Here is a 25,672-nt window from a genome sequence, read left to right on the forward strand (position 1 = left end):
GTAGAGTCTCCTCAGTATACACACACACATACATACAGAGGCGAAGTAGAGTCTCCTCAGTATACACACACACACACACAGGCGAGGTAGAGTCTCCTCAGTATACACACACACATACATACAGAGGCGAAGTAGAGTCTCCTCAGTATACACACACACACACACAGGCGAGGTAGAGTCTCCTCAGTATACACACACACACACACACACACACACACACACACACACACACACATACATACATACAGAGGCGAGGTAAAGTCTCCTCAGTATGCACACACACACATACAGAGGCGAGGTAGAGTCTCCTCAGTATACACACACACATAGAGGCGAGGTAGAGTCTCCTCAGTATACACACACAGAGGTGAGGTAGAGTCTCCTCAGTATACACACATACAGAGGCGAGGTAGAGTCTCCTCAGTATACACACATACAGAGGCGAGGTAGAGTCTCCTCAGTATACACACATACAGAGGCGAGGTAGAGTCTCCTCAGTATACACACACACACACACACACACAGGCGAGGTAGAGTCTCCTCAGTATACACACACACACACACACACAGGCGAGGTAGAGTCTCCTCAGTACACACACAGGCGAGGTAGAGTCTCCTCAGTATACACACACACACGAGGTAGAGTCTCCTCAGTATACACACACACATACATACAGAGGCGAGGTAGAGTCTCCTCAGTATACACACACACATACATACAGAGGCGAGGTAGAGTCTCCTCAGTATACACACACACATACAGAGGCGAGGTAGAGTCTCCTCAGTATACACACACACACACACACACACACACACACACACACAGGCGAGGTAGAGTCTCCTCAGTATACACACACACACAGGCGAGGTAGAGTCTCCTCAGTATACACACACAGGCGAGGTAGAGTCTCCTCAGTATACACACACACACACACACACACACACACACACACACACACAGGCGAGGTAGAGTCTCCTCAGTATACACACACACACACACACACACACAGGCGAGGTAGAGTCTCCTCAGTATACACACACACACACATACACACACAGGCGAGGTAGAGTCTCCTCAGTAGACTCACACACAGGAGGCGAGGTAGAGTCTCCTCAGTAGACACACACACACACAAACACAGGCGAGGTAGAGTCTCCTCAGCATACACGTACAGAGGCGAGGTAGAGTCTCCTCAGCATACACGTACAGAGGCGAGGTAGAGTCTCCTCAGCATACACGTACAGAGGCGAGGTAGAGTCTCCTCAGCATACACGTACAGAGGCGAGGTAGAGTCTCCTCAGCATACACGTACAGAGGCGAGGTAGAGTCTCCTCAGCATACACGTACAGAGGCGAGGTAGAGTCTCCTCAGCATACACGTACAGAGGCGAGGTAGAGTCTCCTCAGCATACACGTACAGAGGCGAGGTAGAGTCTCCTCAGCATACACGTACAGAGGCGAGGTAGAGTCTCCTCAGCATACACGTACAGAGGCGAGGTAGAGTCTCCTCAGCATACACGTACAGAGGCGAGGTAGAGTCTCCTCAGCATACACGTACAGAGGCGAGGTAGAGTCTCCTCAGCATACACGTACAGAGGCGAGGTAGAGTCTCCTCAGCATACACGTACAGAGGCGAGGTAGAGTCTCCTCAGCATACACGTACAGAGGCGAGGTAGAGTCTCCTCAGCATACACGTACAGAGGCGAGGTAGAGTCTCCTCAGCATACACGTACAGAGGCGAGGTAGAGTCTCCTCAGCATACACGTACAGAGGCGAGGTAGAGTCTCCTCAGCATACACGTACAGAGGCGAGGTAGAGTCTCCTCAGCATACACGTACAGAGGCGAGGTAGAGTCTCCTCAGCATACACGTACAGAGGCGAGGTAGAGTCTCCTCAGCATACACGTACAGAGGCGAGGTAGAGTCTCCTCAGCATACACGTACAGAGGCGAGGTAGAGTCTCCTCAGCATACACGTACAGAGGCGAGGTAGAGTCTCCTCAGCATACACGTACAGAGGCGAGGTAGAGTCTCCTCAGCATACACGTACAGAGGCGAGGTAGAGTCTCCTCAGCATACACGTACAGAGGCGAGGTAGAGTCTCCTCAGCATACACGTACAGAGGCGAGGTAGAGTCTCCTCAGCATACACGTACAGAGGCGAGGTAGAGTCTCCTCAGCATACACGTACAGAGGCGAGGTAGAGTCTCCTCAGCATACACGTACAGAGGCGAGGTAGAGTCTCCTCAGCATACACGTACAGAGGCGAGGTAGAGTCTCCTCAGCATACACGTACAGAGGCGAGGTAGAGTCTCCTCAGCATACACGTACAGAGGCGAGGTAGAGTCTCCTCAGCATACACGTACAGAGGCGAGGTAGAGTCTCCTCAGCATACACGTACAGAGGCGAGGTAGAGTCTCCTCAGCATACACGTACAGAGGCGAGGTAGAGTCTCCTCAGCATACACGTACAGAGGCGAGGTAGAGTCTCCTCAGCATACACGTACAGAGGCGAGGTAGAGTCTCCTCAGCATACACGTACAGAGGCGAGGTAGAGTCTCCTCAGCATACACGTACAGAGGCGAGGTAGAGTCTCCTCAGCATACACGTACAGAGGCGAGGTAGAGTCTCCTCAGCATACACGTACAGAGGCGAGGTAGAGTCTCCTCAGCATACACGTACAGAGGCGAGGTAGAGTCTCCTCAGCATACACGTACAGAGGCGAGGTAGAGTCTCCTCAGCATACACGTACAGAGGCGAGGTAGAGTCTCCTCAGCATACACGTACAGAGGCGAGGTAGAGTCTCCTCAGCATACACGTACAGAGGCGAGGTAGAGTCTCCTCAGCATACACGTACAGAGGCGAGGTAGAGTCTCCTCAGTATATACGTACAGAGGTGAGGTAGAGTCTCCTCAGTATATACGTACAGAGGTGAGGTAGAGTCTCCTCAGTATATACGTACAGAGGTGAGGTAGAGTCTCCTCAGTATATACATACAGAGGTGAGGTAGAGTCTCCTCAGTATATACATACAGAGGTGAGGTAGAGTCTCCTCAGTATATACATACAGAGGTGAGGTAGAGTCTCCTCAGTATATACATACAGAGGTGAGGTAGATTCTCCTCAATATACATACAGAGGTGAGGTAGATTCTCCTCAATGTACATACAGAGGTGAGGTAGATTCTCCTCAATGTACATACAGAGGTGAGGTAGATTCTCCTCAATGTACATACAGAGGTGAGGTAGATTCTCCTCAATGTACATACAGAGGTGAGGTAGATTCTCCTCAATATACATACAGAGGTGAGGTAGATTCTCCTCAATATACAAGTTATTTTCCGAGGCTTTATGGTTTCTGAGAAAAGAACTACCTGATGTATCACAGAATCAGTTATTCACGCTTCGAATTGAATATTGAAGCTGCAACCCCTTTACTTTCCCTATTTAGGACCTTAACAAGAGTTGTGCCAAATTTCAAATTTGAATAACACCGCGAAGTTAGAGAATTAGATTAGGTGCATTACATAGGGGTCACTTACCTTTGCAATTAGTATTTATTAATCAAGTTGTGACCCCTTTACTTCTCCTATTTATGACCTAAAGAACGCTCGTGACAAATTTCATATTTGTACGGCGCTGGGACGTTGCGCAAGATAGGAGTCATTCACTTTTGCACTTAGAATTAAATAATCCCTGATTGGCCCCACCCTGTCCATTCATTAGCTACATTCTATAAACCTGGCCCTGTTTCTCTCTCCTTGAAAGATTGTGCTTAAAGCCTGTGCTCTAGCTCCAATACCTGTCTGCCCCTATCACTGCAAAAGGATAGACTTGTGTACTGACCACTGACTTCACCCCAACTATGCTCCTATTGTACTGCAACCGATGCTACCTGTGTACCGACCACTGGATACACCAACTACGCTATCAGCCCGTACTGGTCGCAACAAGAGGCTCCAAGCCAGAACCAGATCATTACAAGGGGCCTGGATGCCTTTCTTGAGCATTACAATAAAATATTACATGTTATAATCACTGATTTCTTCAGAAGGGTTTTTGATCCAGGGATTTATTCCAATTGCCAGATTGATGTCACGTTTCACGACTTAAGACTGGTGATCTCTCCCCATTCACTTCAATGGGACTCAGCCCCTAGCAGCAGGCCGGGCCACTGCACAATGTATAGAGCTCTCTGTGTTAAGCAATAAAGCAGTTCTGTACAATAAACACTGGCCAGTGGAGGTCTATTGTGGCAAACTCTCACTAATCAGCTATTAATGGCTCATTCATTGCCAAGCAGGCACATTTTAAAAAGGGGTAATTTCAAGTGAGCCAACCCCTTCAAACCTCCGCTATCTAGTAAACTATTCTATACAGCAGAAAAGGCATGCAACTTATACCAGCTGGGACTATACCAAAAAGACAATTGGCATCAAGTGAATGGAGCCCTATTGACACATTGAATATGTATGACCAGAATTTTCTTGTCGTATATGGCCAACCTAGGACTAACATGATGTGAAGAAATGACAGACCACTACTTTTTATCACAGCAATTTTCTAATTATTTATCTTTTCCGTTTTGAAACCTCATCCCCTTAATGTCCTACAGCAGCACAACCATGGGGCTAATTCTGCCCCTTTGTACCATCAGGAGAGATGGAATTTTTAATCAATCAAACGCTGATTGACTAGAACCCCTGATCCTTTTAGGAGTAGGTCCATTCCCTCCCCACCCGGTGTTCACTTCTTGGGTTCTGTAAAGTCTGATCTTGCTTGAATCAGATTTGCTGTTCAGCTTGAAGCTCACATTATAAAATATTTTAAAATTTATCAACCATTATAGTTTAAAATTTCAATTCGCAGAGACTGTTCTTGAGTGGTCCATTTCGAGTTCTGCCATGCACGAGGGCCCTCCCTATTGGATGCCTTCTTGCAAAATCTCCATGGTTGTGGTAGGACATAAAGGAAGCATTGATTTCTAACTTTAATCCGTTTTCTCTTAGGACGGGACAAGCTGTCAGGCAAACGATGCTCGACATTGATCCTAGTGATGCTTGCTTCTGTGCTGTTACACAGGATCGAGTATCTCTGGCATCACTCTCAGCGCTGCCAGCAGGGAGGCGGAGTGGGCTGGGGAGCGTTTGCCACCCGTCTCCATTCACAGTTAGCAGATAGTTGTTCAAAAGTGAGTGACGACCATTTACATTGAACGATACGTCGTTCAGTTTCTGCATGCATAAAACTGTCTAGTAGCTGCATGGGTTTACATAAGCAGATTGTACAAATTCCCACAGCAGCGAGAGAATATTAACGATTCTGAACGATAATCGTCCTGTGTAAAAGGGCCATTGCTTCTAACAGCAGCACAAGATTCCCGCCCTAGTTATATACCGCTACTTTATAATAACCACAGGGTGGGAGAGGCTAGAAAGCCTTCTAATAGGGTCAAGGGCGCTAGTTAATTAGTGTCTAATTTGATTTATTAAAAATGTACTGCTGTTAAGACTAAGGTAAACAGCTTAAACATGAGAAATCCATGCTTATGTTGCTGGATTGATTATCAAACTTTACTGAGCATTGGATACAACTTAAAGGCATTTCATTGGATTACTATAATTTGTAAAAAAAAAAAAAAAAAAAAAAAAAAATTAAAAAAAAGGTTCAATACCTGATAAATAAAGCGGACAGTCTGACCAGTCCAACGGTACTTTTTAGGAGTAAGTTGCATATGAGTTTTGATGACATCAGCAGGCTGAGTAGTTACAGATGCCAAAATACCAGCTACAACACCACAAGAGAAGTTCAGAAGAGGAGTGAATGTTGGGTCAATATTATCTGTAAGGAAACAAATTCATAAAATTCAGGTTCACATTCTAAAAAGAAAAAATACTAACAATTATTCTGTTAAAAATAGTAGACAACATGCACATAGTGGTCACATGTACTTTCACAACAAGATTTACATAAAAACTGGACTACTCAGTAGTTAACAAGGAAGATAACTTGTAGCTGAATTATATTCAAAACTAAAAAAAAACAAAAAGACAAAAACTTGACAGTAATACTTGAAAAAAAACTTCTGACATCTTATTATGGAATAGGGAATTTAGATTGTGAGTCTCATTGCTTAAAGGGGTTGTCTCGCGAAAGCAAGTGGGGTTCAGCACTTCTGTATGGCCATGTTAATGCACTTTGTAATATACATCGTGCATTAAATATGAGCCATACAGAAATTATTCACTTACCTGCTCCGTTGCTGGTGTCCCCGTCTCCATGGCTCCGTCTAATTTCCGGGTCTTCTTGCTTTTTTAGACGCGCTTGCGCAGAAGGGTCTTCTCCTTCTGGTCGGTCCGGGCACGAGCGGCGTTCTGGCTCCGCCCCTTCTACGCGTCATCGTGTAGCTCCGCCCCGTCACGTGTGCCGATTCCAGCCAATCAGTAGGCTGGAATCGGCAATGGACCGCACAGAGCCCACGGTGCATCATGGGAGAAGACCCGCGGTGCATCGTGGGTGAAGATCCCGGCGGCCATCTTGGAGAAGGAAGAAGTAGGAAGAAGTCGCAGAGCGGGGATTCGGGTAAGTAATATTTTTTTTTTTATTTTAACACATCCCTTGGGTTTGTCCTGCGCCGAACGGGGGGCCTATGCAAAAAAAAAACAACCCGTTTCGGCGCGAGACAACCCCTTTAAAAGGAGACCAAGGCCGGTGTCACACGGACGGAAGCGAATTTACGTGCACATTTGCACAATGGGAGTTTCGTATTTCTGTGCGCATGTGTTTTATTGTACTTTTTGCGCAAACAAACAAAAAAAAATACACTTGTGTGGACGAACCACCTATTGAAATCAGTGTGCGAACAAAATAGGCTTATGTTTAAAAACCCTTTTAAAATGTATTGCACGTTGCGCAAATACATCCTTGTGAGTCCAGCATAACAGTGCAGAAAACCATCCTTTTTTTGCACCGCTTGTGTGTCAAAGAATGGTGACTAAAGTAAGCAGATATCGTCCCAGACCTTCAGTGTGGCTTCACCATGGTATTCAGTATCTCGGCCAAATAATTAACCCCAGAAGTCTTGAATCCTTGCAGATTTTTGAGGAAAATGACCTCCCTAATATGCCCTTTCGGCACATTCAGCTGCTCCACGCATATTACGAACAGTATAAGACTCATCCCCTGGAGTGGCCCAACTTCTATCTTCCTACTATATTAATGAAAGGTAGCCCAAATGGTAGGATCTATATCATGTATAGCAATCTTGTAGCCCATCGTCAAGATACAGTTCCAGCTCCTAGTCAGGGTAAATGGGAATCGATCCTGGGAGGCATTACCAACAGAGAGCGTGAAGATATCCTGATGGTACCAAAGAAGGTTTCACGGAGATATTCTGAGCGAGCCACACAGCTCTATATTCTTCATCATGCCTATATGACCTTTCTATCCGGGCAGAATTTAGACACTCTCTCTCTAGCAGTGGTTATTTGCCCTAAATGTGCTGGTGAACCAGGATCCACGAGATCGCGGGTTGCCGTGCAGGTGTCATGGCAGCCGGGGGCTTTCTGAAAGGCCCCAGGACTGTCATCGCAGAATGCCTATCAAGCCATGCCTATGGTGTGGCTTGATAAAATACCAGTCAGATCGTGGCATAATGTAATGCTATGGCATTACATCATACTGCAATAGCGAGCAAAGCCCACATGTTCTTGTCCCCTCTGTGGACTAATAAACGAATCTAAATAATAAAAACACACACATATGGTATTGCTTCATCTATAAAAGCCGATCAAAATAGAAAGTCAGGGAGAAAAAAAAGAAGAAAAAAAAAGGACGCCAGAATTGAACTTTTTTTCTGTGTTCATCCATCCTGGTCTCTTTAAATGCTTCCCATTCTTCCTTCTTTCAGGATTGTTAACAATTGCGCTTTGATAATCTAATTTCACAATATTTCCCAACCTTCTTGGACAGGTTAGGTCTGTTCTTAAGAAAATCCATGCATTGGATTCTTAAAATTGTTTTTTCTGAAATCCAACCTTGAAGTCTGAGTCCTCTCAGATCTTACTCACTTTGTTATCCTTCGTATTCAAGCTTTAACACTACCTCCCAACGTCCCAGCCACCCTCATCTCCTCAACCATTTTTTCCCGGTTTGTAAGAATTAGGTCCACTATAGCAGATCCCCTTGTTTTCTCTTCAACCTTTTGGAAGATAAAGCTGTCAGCAAGAGAGGATAAGAATTTGTTGGACCCATTACTTTTTCCTGAGAGATTCCCAACAAATGTCTGGATAATTAAAATCTCCCATGATCAATCTACATCATACTTTTTCGAGAACTTAGCCATCTGATGTAGAAAGAGTTCATCCATATCTTCTACTTGTCTAGACGGCCTATAGTAAATGCCTACAATAGTGTCCTTGCATTTTTATCCAAACAGTTTCTACAGAACTACCATGCTCTGAAGTTTGAATCTCTGTGGAGATGATGCTTTTCTAGCATACAACGCAACACCTCCTCCCATTTTATTAAGTCGGTTTCTTATAAATACATCATATCCTTAAAGCCTTGTATTCCAATCATGTGTATCATCCCACCAAGTTTTCATGATGTCCATGACATATTTCTCCTTCTATGTTAGGAGCTCCAATTCTCCTTGTTTGTTTCCCATGGTCTGTGCATTTGTATAGGAACATTTTAGCTTGTGATCGGTGTCTCTTGCTCCTCTACTTTCCTTCTGAATTTTTTAGTGTTTGTTCTTTCTTTCAACTTCTAATAGCGAGGCTCTGAATTGTATTCACTAGCTGTATATGTTTGCCTTTCACTTCCCTCCCCATATTATTCTAGTTCAAAGCTCTCCTGATGAGTGTAGCAAGGTTCATGCCAAATATATACTCACCCGTCTTTGTTAGGTGCAACCCATCTCTAGCAAGGAGTCCATTTAGCTAATTCACTTCATGGTCTAGAAATCCAAATCTTTGCTTATGGCACCTTCAACAAAGCCAGTTGTTCACCTCTAAAACCCTGCTCCATCTCCTTACTCTATGGCTATCCACTGGGAGAATGGATGAGAAGACCACCTGTGCTTCCCTTCCCTTCCCTTTCCGGTCTGCTGCTGTTGATAGAAGTGTAGTCTTTCACTACCCTCTCCATGTTTTTCGGTTTTGCATCGCTTCTTTCAGTTGTTTGATATCCATTCCAGTATCAAGCCATTATGTTCTTTGGTGGCCAGATCTTTTGCCACTGATCTGTCCAAGCATTATAGATTTTTCTAGTGACTGTTTGCATTCCAGGGCCAAAAAATACACGAGCCTGAGCCCAGTCATCTTGCCCTAGAGTGATATATCGGGTCAGTACTAAAGGATTCAGTACTTCTGTTACTCTTGCTGTCCAGGGTATATGCAGCGGCTTTTACCAGCACAACTGCAATGCATCAATCCGATCAGCTTTTTTATATATGGCTATGGAGAGAACGTTGGGCTTATTCCAAAGCCACTCTCCTAGCTACAAATCCCTTTTTTTTCTTACACAAAGAACTTCATCTACTTTATCAAATCCATTTAAATATGCATAAGTCTCTTAACGAGGTTTACTAATTAGTAATATTAGGTGGTATGAAAGTTTTAGAGAGGACCTACTCCTGATGTGGGATGGCACCATTTTAGATTTTTTAAAAATCATCAATTGTGATAGTAAACATGTCATTTACAATATATTTTCCACTAAGCTAATCTAAAAAAAGCCTACAGGCTTTTTCTTGCACCACACCCTTTTGACTCCTTTGTGTGACCTTTGGTGGATGTTTTTGGTGGCATTGGATTTGTGACATCCTCACCACCGCCATAAAGTCCTAAAATTTTAATTTGATACATTGAGTCAGGCAAGGTCAAAGCTGCTATGTTAAGTCTAGCGGCAACGCCACTAGGAAGAGTGAAGTGGTAGACCATATAGTGGTCTACAGCTTAGTGACTGCATCCACAGTGCAGAAGATGCAATATGTAGAGTATATCATAAATACAAGATATTACCACAGGATACAACGAATATACTGGGAGCTCCACAGTAACATATACTATACTTAGTGTAATATACCAACCAGTAATATACACTAATTGACTGTTGCCATGTCCCCAAAACATGGGAGCCAAGCAGTGGATGGCAAACAGTTCAAGCTGAATCCTTGGCTTGACAGTTCTTAAAACCATTTTTCCAAACATTTTATGTTAACGCAACGAACATCAGGTCAATTTAGTTGTAATAAAATCTATACAGGCTGCACTTTTCACAAGTTAAAAACATGTATAATGAAGCATATTAATGAGAAAAAAAATGCTTCAGAAGTTGCAAGACATTTTTTGAAACCTCATACAGCTCTTTGGAGTCATTCAGATTCTGCAGTATTGAAGGTGTAAAAAAACAAAAAACAAAAAAAAAACCTTTAAGTGGAGGAGACTGGAAAAAATTGGTCCTCTGCAGAGAGGCATTTTGGATATTGAAGTTAGGAACTCACTTACCAGTGGGTTTAAATTTCAAAACTGGTTTACTGTATATTTATCAAGAACAAGGAAGAGGAAAGCGAAAAAGAAAAAAAACGTATTTGACATTTTTTCTTTCCTCTTTTGGTTATGGGTGTTTTAAATCATATGTGCATATTTCCACAAACTTGATTACATGTGTTTATGATTGGTCCGTAATTGTTTTAAAGGGAAAGTACCATGTCAGTCTGTTAGCAGTGATCAAGAAAGCAGTGTTGCGTTGACATGGTGTAACATGGTACCTATCATTTGTAATTTTATGGATTTTTGTGTAAAGAAGAATAAAAAGTGTTTTTAAGGATCCGGCTTTTCTCCTTTGTTATATTTCTAGTAGTAAGCTGTGCTTGGTTTTATGGAATCGTGATGGGAGGTATTTTATAGATTGTTTGATAATGCGTATAATGAATAGCCATAATTAATGGCGGATAGTCAGAAACTAGTTGGTTAACTCACCAGCGTAAGCTTGTACACAGACTATTTGGTGTTAAATCTTTAATAAAAAGTATGCCTCTATACACAAGACCATTGATGCTGAAGTCCCTTTTTGGCAAAATTTAGTCAGTTCCAAAATGCACTAGATCTACTAGTGACTTTGCTGGATGATAAATCTGGCACATTTTTAGATTGACTAGCCCAACGTAGCCATGTTCCCTTTTGCACAAAGACAAGACAATCCCCTTTTTCAGACGTGGCAGAAAAAAAAAAAAAATAAAAGGGTCCAAAAAAGTTTCTACCGCATCATAATTGTGGTAGCAAGCATGTAGGACCATTTTCTGGCACATTGCTTGAACAAAGTGTTGCATCTGGAATACTGTGCCAAGTCCTGGGTACCCAAATTTCAAATAAGACAGACAGACTGAAGCAAATTCAGAGAAGAGTTACCAGGATGGTAAATGGTCTGCAAATCATGTCCTATGAGGAACAGTTAAAGGATCTGGGAATGTTTAGCTTGCAAAAAAGAAGGCTGAGAGGAGACATAATAGCTGTCTACAAATATCTGAAGGGCTGTCACAGTGTAGAGGGATCAGCCCTATTCTCACAAAGACAGACTAGAAGCAATGGGATTAAACTGAAAGGGAGGAGACAAAGATTAGATATTAGACAGTGAGGGTGATCAATGAGTGGAACAGGTTGCCAATGTGAGGTGGGTGAGGTGGTGAGTTTCCTTCAATGAAAGTCTTCAGAGACTAGACAGACAACTGTCTGGGATGATTTAGTGATCCTGCATTGAGCAGGGGGTTGGTCCCTTCCAACTCTACCATTCTATGATCTCTTGAATTGCAATTCAGTTAGAGATGCAGAGATCCATGTGACTGGTATCTGAATGTCTTAGTCCAAATGTATCTATAAAACATTCTATTCTTAGTTTTCCCTGGGAAAAAAAATATTACAAAAAAAAACCTACTTACAAGGCTGGGCAAACCTCTTGGCTTGTGTATAAAACATCAGGTAAATCCCGGAAAAAGGAGCATCTCTTAGCAAGGTGGCAGCAAAGCCGCTGAAAAGACCACGAGTTCCTTCAGTTCTGTATATGTTCCCCAGAGCTTGAAACACACCACTATAGCGATATTTACCACTCTGCAAAAAAATAGAGAGGATTTAAGCTAAAGCATAAATTATGTAATCGGATACTTCAAGTACAAGAATTATAAACCGTTAATATTTTTTTTAATTTGGCATAGAAACCAAAAGCATATTTTGGCTCCTAAATTCACATTAGTGTTTTTTTGTTTTTTTCTTCCATTGAATTATTGAATTTCACAAACAGATTTACAAATATGCATTACTAAGAAAAACAATTTTTTCAGGCTTATTACAGAGGTGAAAGTAGAGACGATCCAATTTTTCAATGTGAAACCATATTTAGTCATTTAAGATACAAATTATAGAGTTCTTTGGGAAAAGCAGGATATGGGGGGGGGGCAGAGAGGGAAGGGGGGTGGGAAGGAGAGGAAACAAAGGGATTTATGGGAAGGAAGGGATAGGAAAACAAAGAAAATAACAATTTTAGACATCAAGCTGAAAGTTGTCAAACCATTGTTTCCATACTGTCGTGTATTTTAGATAAGAATTATTTCTGAGTGCAAGAGTTTTCTCGAAAGCTCCATGCTCCGTTATAAGTTGGATTAACTCGTTTATGTGGGGGATTTCCGTAGTTCGCCATTTCCTAGTTAGTAAGATTTTTGCTCCCATCAGTATATGGCCTAATAACTGTCTTTTTTCAGGTTTGTTTTCCCCGAGGTCTAAAAGCAGTAGAGCTGTGGCAGGGAGTTTCGGGACTTCAATTTTCGAGAATTTGTTAATTAATGAATACACATTAGACCAGTATGGGGTAATTAGAGGGCATGACCAGAGTATGTGGAGTAGGGATCCCTCTTGCCCGCATCCCCTCCAACAGTCGGCCTTAGAGGTTATCCGTCTTTTCTTTAGTTGGTCCGGTGTGAGATACCACCTTGTGAGAGTTTTTAGGTGAGTTTCTATTAAAGGGGTTGTCTTGCGGCAGCAAGTGGGGTCATACACTTCTGTATGGCCATATTAATGCACTTTGTAATATACATCGTGCATTATGAGCCATACAGAAGTTATTCACTTACCTGCTCCATTGCTAGCGTCCCGTCTAAATTCGCTGTCTTCTGGCGTTTATAGACGCGCTTGCGCAGTCCGGTCTTCTGCCTGGTGAATGGGGCCGCTCGTGCCGGAGAGCTGGTCCCGCGCTGTCATCGTAGCTCCGCCCCATCACGTGTGCCGATTCCAGCCAATCAGTAGGCTGGAATCGGCAATGGACCGCACAGAGCCCATGGTGCACCATGGGAGAAGACCCACGGTGCATCGTGGGTGAAGATCCCGGCGGCCATCTTGGAGAAGGAAGAAAGAAGTCGTCGCAGAGCGGGGATTCGGGTAAGTAATATATATATATTTATTTTTATTTTTTTCTTTAACCCATCCCTTGGGTTTGTCTCGCGCCGAACAGGGGGCCTATTGAAAAAAAAAAACAAACAACGTTTCGGTGCGAGACAACCCCTTTAAAGTTGGCACTTTTTGTCACTTGCTTAGCTCTTTTAAAGGATTCTAGCCAGCAGTCAAGAGGGAACTTTGTTTTTAGGTCTCTTTCCCAATTTAAAAGGTGGCACCTCTTTCCCGAACGTAGGTTACCGGTCATCTGGTCATAGAAATGTCTGGTTGCACTTTTGTTGCCATTTTGTAGTTTTGTTATGTTTGTAGCTATTATATGTGGGATCGGTATATTTTGAGGATGGATGGTTTTTAGTATGGATCTTAGTTGGAAATATCTGTACATCTCTGTCGTTGGTAAGTTGAATTGATCAACTAGTAGTGAGAAGGGTTTCAGCGAATTTAGCTCATAGAGGTCCGCTATTTGTTTTATCCCCACCTCTGACCAAGTGATTAGTCGCAGTCCCAGAATGAAATGTTCTAGGGTATCTAGCGGAACTGTGTTTTGGTTATGAGTCTTTGTGTATTCTGTGCTTTGAGTGAGTTTGGTCCACGCCTCCACAGTCGCTGTGATTGTTGGTGAGAGGCATGGGACCAGTAGTTTCGACCTCAATTGTGGAAGTTGAGTTGCCATGATAGTTGCATAGATTAGCGATTTTAGGGCTTTATAGTTGGTTAGTTCTCGTTCCAAGTTGACCCATCCTGTCGTTGTCGAGTGAGTTAGCCATTCCCTTGACTGGTTAATTAGAATCGCTGTGTAGTAGGATTCTAAGTTGGGAAGGTCAACTCCCCCTTGGGTTTTATGTAAGGACAGGATAGAACGTGCCACTCTTGGTGGTTTACCATTCCACACATATTCTGACATCTGACTTTGAAATTTTTGTAATATTTTTTGGGGAATCGGTATAGGAAGTGTTCTAAAGTAATAAAGGATTTTTGGAAGAATCATCATTTTATACAATGTGATCTTTCCGAGCCATGTAGTTTGATGCTTTTTAAAATCATTTAAATCTACCTGTATAGATTTAAGTAGAGGGAAGTAATTGGCTGATATGGTGGTGGATAGGGGGAAGCAGATTTGGATTCCAAGATAGGGAATATTTTGGGACTGCCACTGGAAAGGGAATTCTAGTTTTATATCTCTTTTTAAGTCATTTGGTATATGGACTCCCAATATTTGTGACTTGGAAACATTTAATTTGTAGTATGAAATTCTTGAGAATAGGGATAGAGTCGAGTATACATATCTCAAGGAAGATGTAGGGTTAGTTATCATGATTAATGTGTCATCTGCAAATAAGCTGATTTTGTGTTGTCTAGTTTTTGTGGGTATGCCTTGCATGTTAGCGTTCATTCTTATGGATTCAGCCAGAGGTTCCATAGCTTAAATGAATATTAGGGGAGAAAGTGGGCAGCCCTGACGGGTCCCATTGGTGATGGAAAAGGTTTCAGAAAGTGTACCGTCTACTAGGATTCTAGCTGAGGGGCAGGAGTATAGTGCCTTTATAGCGTTGGTGATATTGCCTGTGAGGCCGAATTTTTCCAGGACAGCAAAGGTATATTCCCAGTGAAGGCGGTCGAAAGCCTTCTCTGCATCTAAGGCAAGGAGTATGGCCGGGGTGTGGGAGGCTTCTAGCATGGAGAGGAGGTCGATCACTCTTCTTGTAGCATCGGGCGCTTGTCGTCCTTTTATAAAGCCCACCTGATCCGAGTGCACTATGTACAGTAGAACCGTCTGTAGTCTCTGGGCAATGATTTTTGAGTATAGTTTGGTATCGCAATTGAGCAAAGATATAGGACGAAAGTTTGTTAAGGACGAGGAATCTTTACTGGGTTTGGCTATTGTGACGATTGTAGCTTCGAGCATTTCTCTTGGAAAGTTGCTTTGTTGTATTGTCGAATTAAACATTTGGGACATGTGTGGAGCTAGGATTTCTTTGAAGGATTTATAGTACTCGTTGGAGAAGCCGTCTGGGCCCGGGGATTTTTGGAATTTTAGTGTTCTTATAGTGTCAATAATTTCTTGGGTTGCTATGGGTTTGCTTAAGTTTTTGTGTTGCGTTTCTGAGATTTTCGGGAGGTTTAGTGTTTGAAGAAAAGATTAAATTTCTTTTTGGTTTGGCTGGGGGGTGGAGGGGTCTTCTTTAAGGTTATATAGTTTTTCGTAGAATTTACGAAAGCATTCCGCAATCTGTTTAGGGTGTGTGACTTTTAACTCTTTGTTTTCTGGGTCCATTATGTACGGGATTTTTGTTTTGATTCTAGTTTTTTTGACTAGATTTGCCATTAGTTTGGAAGGTTTGTTCATTGAGGAGTAGTAAGCTATTTTTGAGTTTTTGATAATTTTGTCAAAGTCATCAATGAGAAGGGAGCGTAGCTTTTGTCTTAATTCAAAGAGTTGTTTGTGTAGTTCCTCTGACTGGACCTTTTGCAGGCGGGTTACGGTTGTTGTAATTTGATTTAAAATTTCATTGAGTTGTCTTTCCTTATCTCTTTTGTGTTTTGCGCTGATTTTAATGAGGATTCCCCTAATAAACGCTTTGTGCGCGTTCCACACTGTTGTTGGAGATACGTCCTGAGTATCATTGATTTCAAAATATTCCGTGAGCGCATCTTTTATTGTTTTTGTATGTTTAGGGATCCCCATTAAAAAGGTGTTATTCTTCCATGTGCGTGTCTCACTCCCTCCCCCCATCTAAAAGTGGCTGTGATAGGAGCATGATCTGACCATGTGGCCTTTTCAACAGAGGCGCTTGAGATTAAAGGGAGGGACCACCTGTCCACCAGTATCAGGTCTATTCTCGAGAATGATCTGGGGGGGGGGGGGGGGGGGGGGGGGAGTAAAAAGTATACTCCCTTGCTGATGCATTTAAGCATCGAAAGCTGTCATAGAGAGCTTCTTTTTGCATCCAAGGGTTTAGGTTTGGGTATTTTCTACGAGTTTGACTCTTTGTGTCTATGGAATCGTCCGGGACGAGATTGAAATCTCCACAAATCATCACTTTTCCATTTCCATGCCTCCGCAATTTTTTGATAGTTTTATTTAAAAAACTTATCTGAGCTTCATTTGGTGCGTAAATGTTCAGTAAGGAGAAAGGGACAGAGTTTAAAGTCCCCGTTACCAAAATGAATCTCCCTCTGGGGTCTTGCAATATTGAGTTGGTTTGTACATTAATCGTGTCTCTAAAAGCAATCATCACTCCTGCCTTTTTGTTTGGGGCACAGGCTAGGAGAATCTTGGGGAATTTAGTATGGTGAATTTTTGGACATGCGGAAGCATCGAAATGTGTCTCTTGCACACAAAGAATATCAGCTTTTTGGGTCAACGCTTCTCTCCATAATGATGAACGTTTAAATGGTGAATTTAACCCATTAGCGTTTATGGAGAGAAGTTTAACCGACATTTTTAGGAGTAGAGTATGTCATGGAGCAGTATGGAAAATAGCGATGTCTAAACATAACAAAGGGGAACATTGCATAACAGATTATCAAGAGGTAGAGTGTCATCAAAACAGTTGACGAATGATGTATAACTTCAAGTCCAAATAGAGTGTGGACTTGTAAAGTGGGGGGTAAAGTTCACCTGATTGGGTGAGAGCCAGAGACAGGCTGTGTCGAGGTAGTTCTCGTAGGTCGAGATATAAGCAGATTTTCAACGGCCGGGTTCAAAGGTCGTGAGGGTTTTTTCCGGTCTTGGTCTTCTAGTTGGACCCCTAGGGTTTTCGTCTGGGGGTGGAATGGATATGCCCCAGGATTTCACTTTTTCTGTGGCATCTTCTGGGTTTGAGAAAATGTGGGTTGCTCCATCTTTATGGATTAGGAGTTTCGGAGGGAAACCCCATTTATAAGGAATTTTAGCTTGGCGAAGAGCGTTGGTGATTAGGGAGAATTTTCTTCTTGCTTGTAAAGTCATCTGAGAGAGGTCTGTGTAGAGGCGAATCGCATTGTAGGGGGCCGGCAGCTGGTTCAGTTTGCGCGTGGCTTGCATCATAGCCTCTTTAATGTGGAAGAAGTGGAACCTAGCAATGACGTCTCTAGGCATAGAGTCGGGGACAAATTTTGGTTTTGGCAATCTGTGCGCCCTGTCTATGGTTAAATCCATGGATGTAACATCTGGGAGGATTGTTTTAATCATTTGCTGGATATAGTTGGTAATTTCAGATGTCTGGATCGCCTCTGGGATACCTCTGAACTTGACGTTATTACGTCGGTTTCGGTCTTCTATATCTGCAAGCTTTATTTTGAGAGCATCAACCTCTTCTGTCAGAGAGTAGTGTTCATCAATTAAATTGTTGTGGGATTGAGTAATTTCGCTCATTTTATTTTCAGTATGGGATATTCTTTCCTCCATCTCCTCCATAGAGGATTTTAGAGTTGAACTTAGTGAGTCAAAGTTCACTTGTAAGGAATCTTTTAGGGCCAGTAACATTTCTTTCATAAATGCCTCTGTGGCTGGTTTATCTGATGAGGGCATAGATGTAATAAAATCTCCCATCTGAGGGCTTTGTGGGTCTTCTATCTGCTCTTCCGCTATTTTAGCACGTTGTTTTAAAGGGCTGGCGGTCGGGGAGGAATGTGATTTCTTGTTTTGGGCTGTGTTTGCAGCCATTTTGTTGTATTGTGACTTACTCTTCTGGGGAGCTTTCCCTTCAATGGCCGCCATGGTGTTAATGGCGCGGGGCAGGGGATTGCTAAGCGGGGCTGGAGTGTCACTCACCGCTGTGTCTCCCCTCCGATCTGCTGCGGTCCTCGTCTGGAGGCTCCCACTGGTTCTAGGAGGTTGCAAGCTGATTTCCTCTGTTGGGAATGCAGGCTGTGTCAGAGGCTCGGGGTCCGCTGTGTATGGGCTGCCACGCGGGGAGAAGAAGTCCTCTAGCTGTCTATGCAGGGGCTGACAGGACTTGCGACGGCTCATCTGCTCTCAGCTGATTTCAGTGCTGGAATGTCGCTCACCGCTTCGTCTCCCTCCGTTATGGGCACCGGCTGCAGGAGTTCGCTGGTTTTTTACAGGTCCGCAGACTGCCTCTCTCCGCCAGGGAAGCTGGTTGTGACGGAGGTGCAGGGGCCGCTGTGGAAAGACCGCCACGTGGAGAGAGTGGGTCCTCCGGGTATCCATGCAGGGAATGAGAGTGCCGGCAGCGGCTCCTCCGCTCTCAGCTATTGTCGGCTGTGCAAGGTTTCGATAGACCGGGTGAGTAACGACCTTTTTGCTGAAGTTTAGCTGCTTTAAAAGCCTCTGTGCTCGGAGCACCTTGATAATGCGGCCATCTTGGTGCTTGGTCAGGCCACGCCCCCGCACCTTGCTTAGTGTTATGGAATGGCCGAGCATGGCAGCCTTACGCAATGAGCTGAATGTGTATTAAGGGAAGAGCACTTGAATGGGAGTTATGTTAATAGTGTACGGCAGCTGTGCTTAGCTGTTTCCATAACACCTGGCCAAGCGTATCATCTTAGATGAGAATACCCCTTTAACCCTTAAGTTATCCCTGATAGCCGACCTCCCACTGCAACAGCGGGAGTGCATCGGGACAGCGACCCCCCGCTGTTAACCCCTTACACGCTGCGATCTATGTAGATCTCAGCATGTAAAGGGTTCACAGAGGGAGCACGCTCCCTCTGTGACGTCATCGGACTCTTGCAATATAATCGAGAATCAAACATTGAGGCAAAATAAAAATATAATATTATATATATGAATTTATCCTACCGTTAATTCCATTTCTTTAAGTCATCATGACAGCATACGTTGGGAGGGCATATATTTATTTTCAGCCCCGCTTCAGCACTATTCACCAATCAGGTTGCTGGAATTCTGAAACCGACAACCCAAACAACCAATCAGGTTGCTGGAATTGTGAATCAGAACCGATCAGGTTGTTGGGATTTGCTGAATAGTGCTGAAGTGGGGCTGAAATTAAATATTAGCGTTGGGAGGTTGTCCTCTGGACTCCTTTTGGGACCGGTAGCGGAAGAATGCCTTTTCCCCCCCCCCCCCCCCCCTCCCCAGTGACTACGTCCTTCACAGGAAGGTGTTTCTTATTGTGCTAAAACACTGTTAAAAACAGAAAACAAAGCCGTTAATCTCACGTGGGAAGGTTTGAAGAACATACAGGCAGGAAGGGAAAGTCTGTATGCAGTCACAATGACATTAAGAAAGGGAATTAATGGTAGGATAAATTCCCATTTTCCCCTCGTCATCATGACAGCATACGTTGGAGGAATACTAAATCATAAGCAGGGCTTAGGGTGGGACTACAGCCTGTAACACTTTCCTTCCAAAGGCCGTATCTTGACCGGCCTCCAGATCTAGTCTATAATGTTTAGCAAAGGTGTAGTTGTTAGGCCACATGTCGACTCTATAAATTTGACTGGTGGAGGCATGAGCTTTTTCAGCCCCAGAGCAAGTTATGGCCCTGGTGGTGGTGGTGGTGAATCTCCGGAACTCTAGCGTAGAAGGGCCTGTGAGACTTACGAATGTCCACTTTGATCTATCAAAGCTGTTTTCTCAGTGATCTTATCTACTGGTAAAACAATGCTTTCTTCAACACGCATTTAGATAGTGTTTAGTTGCTAGAGTGAAGAAATCTATACAACTGTGTGCGTGTTTGGTTTTTTGTAGTCCGGTCTTGTCAGCCCTTGATTTTAAAGAGGATCAATAAATACTGATTTTAGGGTGTCTATAACCCTGAAGGGCTTCTAGTTAAGGATTTATAGACAATCTCTGCTTCAGTGATAAGTTTAATCTGATGTAATTACTACTAACAGGGCTACTTTATACGTGAGAGTAGAAGTAGGCAAATCCGCTATAGGTTCAAAGGTAGGCTCACAAAGCGATTACAGAACTAGGGTTACATCCCAAGGAGGGGTAGTAATCCTGATAAAGGGGAGAAGTCTGCTAGCTCCCTTAAGGAATTTTCTGACCCACCTGTGTCCTGCCAAGGAAAGTCAAAGAAAGCCCCCAAGTCCGCAAACTGCAATTTGAGTATTTGGGTTTAAACCCTTATCTAATCCTGCCTGTAAAAAGTTAAGGATTTTGGGGGTCTCTGGCTGAGGCAATTCCTATGTATCGTGACCTATGCACTTGGAAAATATTCCCTGAACTTTTGAGTAGACTTTCCTAGTCGAGGGTTTAAGGCTTTCGCAGAGGGTGGATATGACTTTATTAGATAGGCCTAGATCTAAGAATTTTAACCTTCCAGCATCCCGGTTGTTAGCCTGAACTTTTGAATCTCCGGAAGTCTGGCGTAGAAAGGCCTGTCTCATCAGTAGGAGAATGGAATCCTTGACCAAAAGGAAGTTTAGTAGAGGGAACCAGGGCCTCTTGAGCCAAAAGGCAGCCATCATCATCACGGTAGCTCAACCATTTGTAGCCCCAGAGAGGAGGAGAAAAGGCTTAAAGTTAGGTCCCAGTCACATACGTGTGAGAGGGTGTTCATGCCTACGGCCTCAATAGGGAACATTCCCTGGAAGCAAATAAGTCTATTTGTGGGGGATCCCCATTCCACGGTGAGCATTTGAACCTTTGAGGATGCAGTAACCAATCTCTGATCCACTTCCCTACTGCTGTAGGTAGTTCATCGCCTTTACGTTAAAAGCAGAGAATGATCAAGGTCAGTTGTTCCGCCCAGAGAAGTATCTCTGCTGCTTCCTGGTGATACAGCAGTTGCGTTATCTGAAAAGATGTTGACACGTTTCCCTTATCTGTAAGTTGAATTAAACCACACAGATTAGCACACTTAATTGCATGGGCTCATCCAGGTTCCGAACTCACGACCTCTCACATCCAAAGTGAGAATCACACCCCTAGACCAACGAGCCAATACCTGGTGTGTAGGGATTTTCAAACTGCACTCAATTCTTTGAACTTTGAGTTACTTTGTGAGAACTCCAGTTCTTAAGGATGAAGGATTGCAGTCCTCTATTGAATTGGGCCAACACAAAATTACCAACGCAGGAGGTCATTAGGCCCAAGACACTCATGGCCTCTCTAATGGATACACATGGAACCCTGTAAAGGGCTACACAGGCTCCCAACACATGTTGCCTTTTGAAGGGGGGCAGGGAGGAGCACTGGAGGTGGGAATCCAGCATGACCCCCAGAACCTTTTTTGCACTCGGGTTCTGGGCTGAATTCCTGTGTGTTACTAAGCCAGCCCAAGGGTCAATTCAAAATGTGAATGCAGACTTGCTGGGGATTCTGCGATAAGAAGGAAATCACCTAGATAAGGAATAGTGATTATACCTATCTGCAATGCAAACCTCAGATATTTCCAAGAGTAAAGATCGATAGTGATGTGGCAATAGGCATCCTTTAAAACTATAGTGGACATTACAAGGTCTACTTTTTTTCCCCATGTTGCCTCCCTCGAAAAAAAGTAATAAAAGTGAGCAAAAAAAGATGTACCCCAAAATGGTACGCAAAAAAACTACAGTTTGGTACGCAAAAAAACAGCCCTCACAGAACTCCATCCATGGAAAAATTAAAATCACCTAATTGTAGAGTTAGTAGGAACCTCCAAGGTCATCTGGTCCAACCCCCTGCTCAATGCAGGATCCACTAAATAATCCTAGACAGATGTCTGTCCAGCCTTTGTGTTAGGTCTGGCAGATGTGGGCGTCGTTCTCTGAACAATGATTCCTTTTTTTCCAGCACTGCCATGGTTTAATTGGTTCTGCCTCTTCCACCCAGCTGCAAGTTGTTGGTCATCTATTCACCACTATATAGAGGCCTCAGACCTGATAGCCCCTGCTGCAGTATTGATGTATGAGCCTTCATATATGTACGTCACAGCTGCTCCTGTTTGTTCCGGTGTTTGCAGTTCATGCTTGGTCTACAGGCTGCTCAAGTACTTCCAGCTTGGTCCTGAACTTGCTCACTCTTTGGTTCTGCAGACAACGTGGTGTTATTCAACTTCCTGGTGATCAGTCCTTGTCAGGACGAATTCTCTGCTGTTGATAGGCAGGGACTTTCCATCTTGTGCTTCCAGCATAGGGCTAGATCCCCTAGTCATCTTGCATTCCAAGTCACACCTTTCAGTGGTGAGCATCTGGGTTTCCAGTGTCAGCTGTCTGCCCTGTCTTTCTGTTTCATCTACTGGTTGGGTGACAGTGAATCTACATCAAATCCCTAACACTCTGTTTGAAGATTTCCATTGCAGGAGAACTTACCACCTCTCGCGACCACTTGTTCCACTCCTTGATCACCCTCACAGTCTAATATCTAATCTGTATCTCCTCCCTTCCAGTTTCATCCCACTGCTTCTAGTCTTTCCTTGTACAAATGAGAATAGGGCTGATCCCTCTGCGCTGTGACCGTCCTTCAGATTCTTGTAGACAACTATTAAGTCTCCTCAGCCTTCTTTTTTGCAAGCTAAACATTCCCAGATCCTTTGACTGTTCCTCATAGGTCATGTTTTGCATATGCCCAGGACTTGAAAAAGTATTCCAGAATATAAATGTATCACAGAAAGGAAAATATAAAATCAAACAAACAATCACTGAAAACGGCCAGATACTTACTGATACAAGAGGGCAGATAGCTGCATACCCTCAACATGCAGGTGGCTAAACTGCTAAATGAAGCAGCCAATTACACCTGTGCTGGACACCAATGAAACAGCCACTCACACAGCCTCTTAATATAGAGGAGGGTGGCTGCTTGGTGTATACTCCTGCAGAAAGTAGATACAAAGTGCCAGACCTTCTGATACATGTAGTCCACCATGCAGACAAGCAACCTAATAATGGCGCCATAATAGTTCGGCGGGCTGCTCTGCATCTCAAAAAGTGAACCACAGTGGCACTGCAACCCTGGGCTCCACTGGCGTTTAAAAGCTGCACTGCATGTGAATAATACGTAATAAAAGATTGTCACGGCTCCTCGCGTCTTGTGAGACCCTACACTAATATAAATGTACATTAATATAAAACGTACAAAGGGGGTGGAGGGACACCACTCAGACCTCTGTATGTTCAAAAGCTCTTCCTTAGGGGGTGGGCCAAAAATATTTGTAAAGCGATCAGGGTACTGCCACCTGCAGAATCCTGTGACCAAGAGCGGCGTCAGAAAATGCAAAGTTATGGATCCTGTAAAATAATGTTAACGCATGCAAAGACCAGGTCGTGGCCTTAAAAACCTGGATAACAGAAGTGTTATGGGACACCGCCCAGGATGCACCCATCATATGCAGGAAGTGAGCTGTGACCCAAAGGGGTGGAGTCCAGCTGGGGATAATGGACTTGAAGGCCCTCAGACCTTAACAACGGCTATAAGATATGAGGAACAAAGATTCTGAACGGCAGAAGGATTCCGTGCAAGATAGATAGATTCTCAGTGCATAGACTGTGTCTAGCTTGTGCAGACGCTCCGTAGTGTGAGAAGGTTCCGGACAGAAGCAGAACAGAACATTAGCCTCATTGAGGTGGAAAAGCGAACACCCACCCCCCAGCCTAAGAGACTGGCATCCAAGGTTATCACCTTTCAGTGAAGGGGTAGAGAGAGGTTCGATGAATTCAGCCAAGGAGGGAACAACAGACCGGCTGAGGTAGGTTTAAGGGGTGATCCAGGAACTCACGGAATCTGTTCCAGTCGGCTAGGATGGATAATTGTAGTGAGCGAGTGTGGAATTTTATGTACGGGACAGCCTCGAACATGGCTACCATGAGACCCGGAACCTGCATGCCCTGGCAAATGGTCACCGGTGTGTGTGGCCGCAGAAAGCAGACATGTTGCTGCAGAAGGGCAAGCTTGTCTCTCAGGAGTTGTCCTTTAGCCAGAATAGTGTTGAACAGGCAGAGAAAGGCAAACCAAGATGATGGGGCCAAGTTGGGCCTCCATGTTGGCCCTAGGGAATGGAGCCTTTATGAGTATGTTTTCCAGATAATGGATCGACACCACTATCCTCCCAGGAACGAAGAATCGCCATATGGCTGCCAAAAGTTCCGGTGAAAGGTAGGCCAGTTAGAGACATCTTGGAGGTGTTGTCTGCAGACCAACGTTTTAGCCACAAGGTGTGGCAAATCGCCATGGAAAGTACGGAGGAACAAGCTAGGAGCCTGGCAGCATTAAGGGAGGCCTAATCTAGGAAATTGCCTGCCTAAGAGCTGGAGACCAAGCTCAGCTAAGTTCTCCTAGAATGCCTCAGCGTAGTTGTTTAGCCCATTTGGATGTGACCCTACTGACCCAGAATGAAGCAAAGACAGAGTGGAAGTCCGACCCGGATGCCTTTAAAAGATGATTTTGTGAAGGATTCCAGCTGTTTATCATGCTGGTCCTTAAAAGATGATGCATCTACCAAGAGTAAGGTAATGTGTTTGGATAGGCAAGACATCGGAGAACCCACTAATGGTGAGGAAAACCACTTCTAAATTGATTCCTTGGGATAATGGATACATTATTTTTTAGTACTTAGGCTTGAGGAAACATTTATCCGGAGCAATCATGACCTCCTCAAATTCTGCATGTGTAAGGAATGTTTTATGCGAATGTCAGACATTGAAAGGAGAATTAGTCTGTGAGAGGAGAGGAAACTTGGTCCTTCACATGGAGTGTGCCTTTAACCGCCTCTATGAGAGGGTCTACAATGATGGAGACTTCGGAAGACTGTTCATCTAAGGAAGTCAGAGCCCAATATCTCACCCTTGGAGTGGAAGTAGTCCCTAGATGGGATTACAGAGTGGGATGCTGTGTGGAGGCGAGGCCAAGAAAGGAAGCAACAGTGTATGTCCATGCAACCTTGGGGACAGTTGTTGTTTCTTGGTCTTGCCATGCGTACATTCTTGTAGGAACAATTCTTCTGCATCTAACCCTTCAGTCAGGTTCTAGCTGGATGCCCTGCCCTACCCAGTATCTCCACAATGGACCTGGAGGCTTTCGTAAGGTCCAAAAACTTCATAGGGAGGGGGCACGGCCATTCTGGTTCAGGGCCCTGCAGAGACATGGTGGTAGATGTTTTTGGGACAAGTTCACTGGCTGGTCTGGCAGGCAGGCAGTATGCGCAAAGAGGCTCTTGCTGGCCGCATGAGAATTTGGTGCGACAACGGAAGTAAGTGAAATATGTCATAATCGCTGTGCTTTGTTTACTGGGTACCCAGTATCCATTTTTCATGTCACAGTGTCGTATAATTATGTTACCTTTACTGTATAGGACAGTGGTGGCGAACCTATGGCACGCGTTCCAGAGGCGGCACGCAGA

The 25,672-nt window shown here is 44.0% G+C and overlaps 1 protein-coding gene across 1 annotated transcript in view; it reads right to left on the reverse strand.

Annotated features, from left to right (window-relative positions):
• Positions 1-25,672, reverse strand: part of SLC25A38 (solute carrier family 25 member 38) — a 45,825-nt gene that overhangs the window by 14,004 nt on the left and 6,149 nt on the right. The window contains exons 4-5 of the mRNA XM_066596178.1: positions 11,936-12,104; positions 5,669-5,835 (exon numbers count right to left, since the gene is read on the reverse strand). Coding sequence (XP_066452275.1) covers positions 5,669-5,835; positions 11,936-12,104 — 336 coding nt within the window. The remainder of the gene's footprint in view (positions 1-5,668; positions 5,836-11,935; positions 12,105-25,672) is intronic.

This window comes from Eleutherodactylus coqui, chromosome 3, assembly GCF_035609145.1.
Source record: "Eleutherodactylus coqui strain aEleCoq1 chromosome 3, aEleCoq1.hap1, whole genome shotgun sequence".
NCBI lineage: Eukaryota > Metazoa > Chordata > Amphibia > Anura > Eleutherodactylidae > Eleutherodactylus > Eleutherodactylus coqui.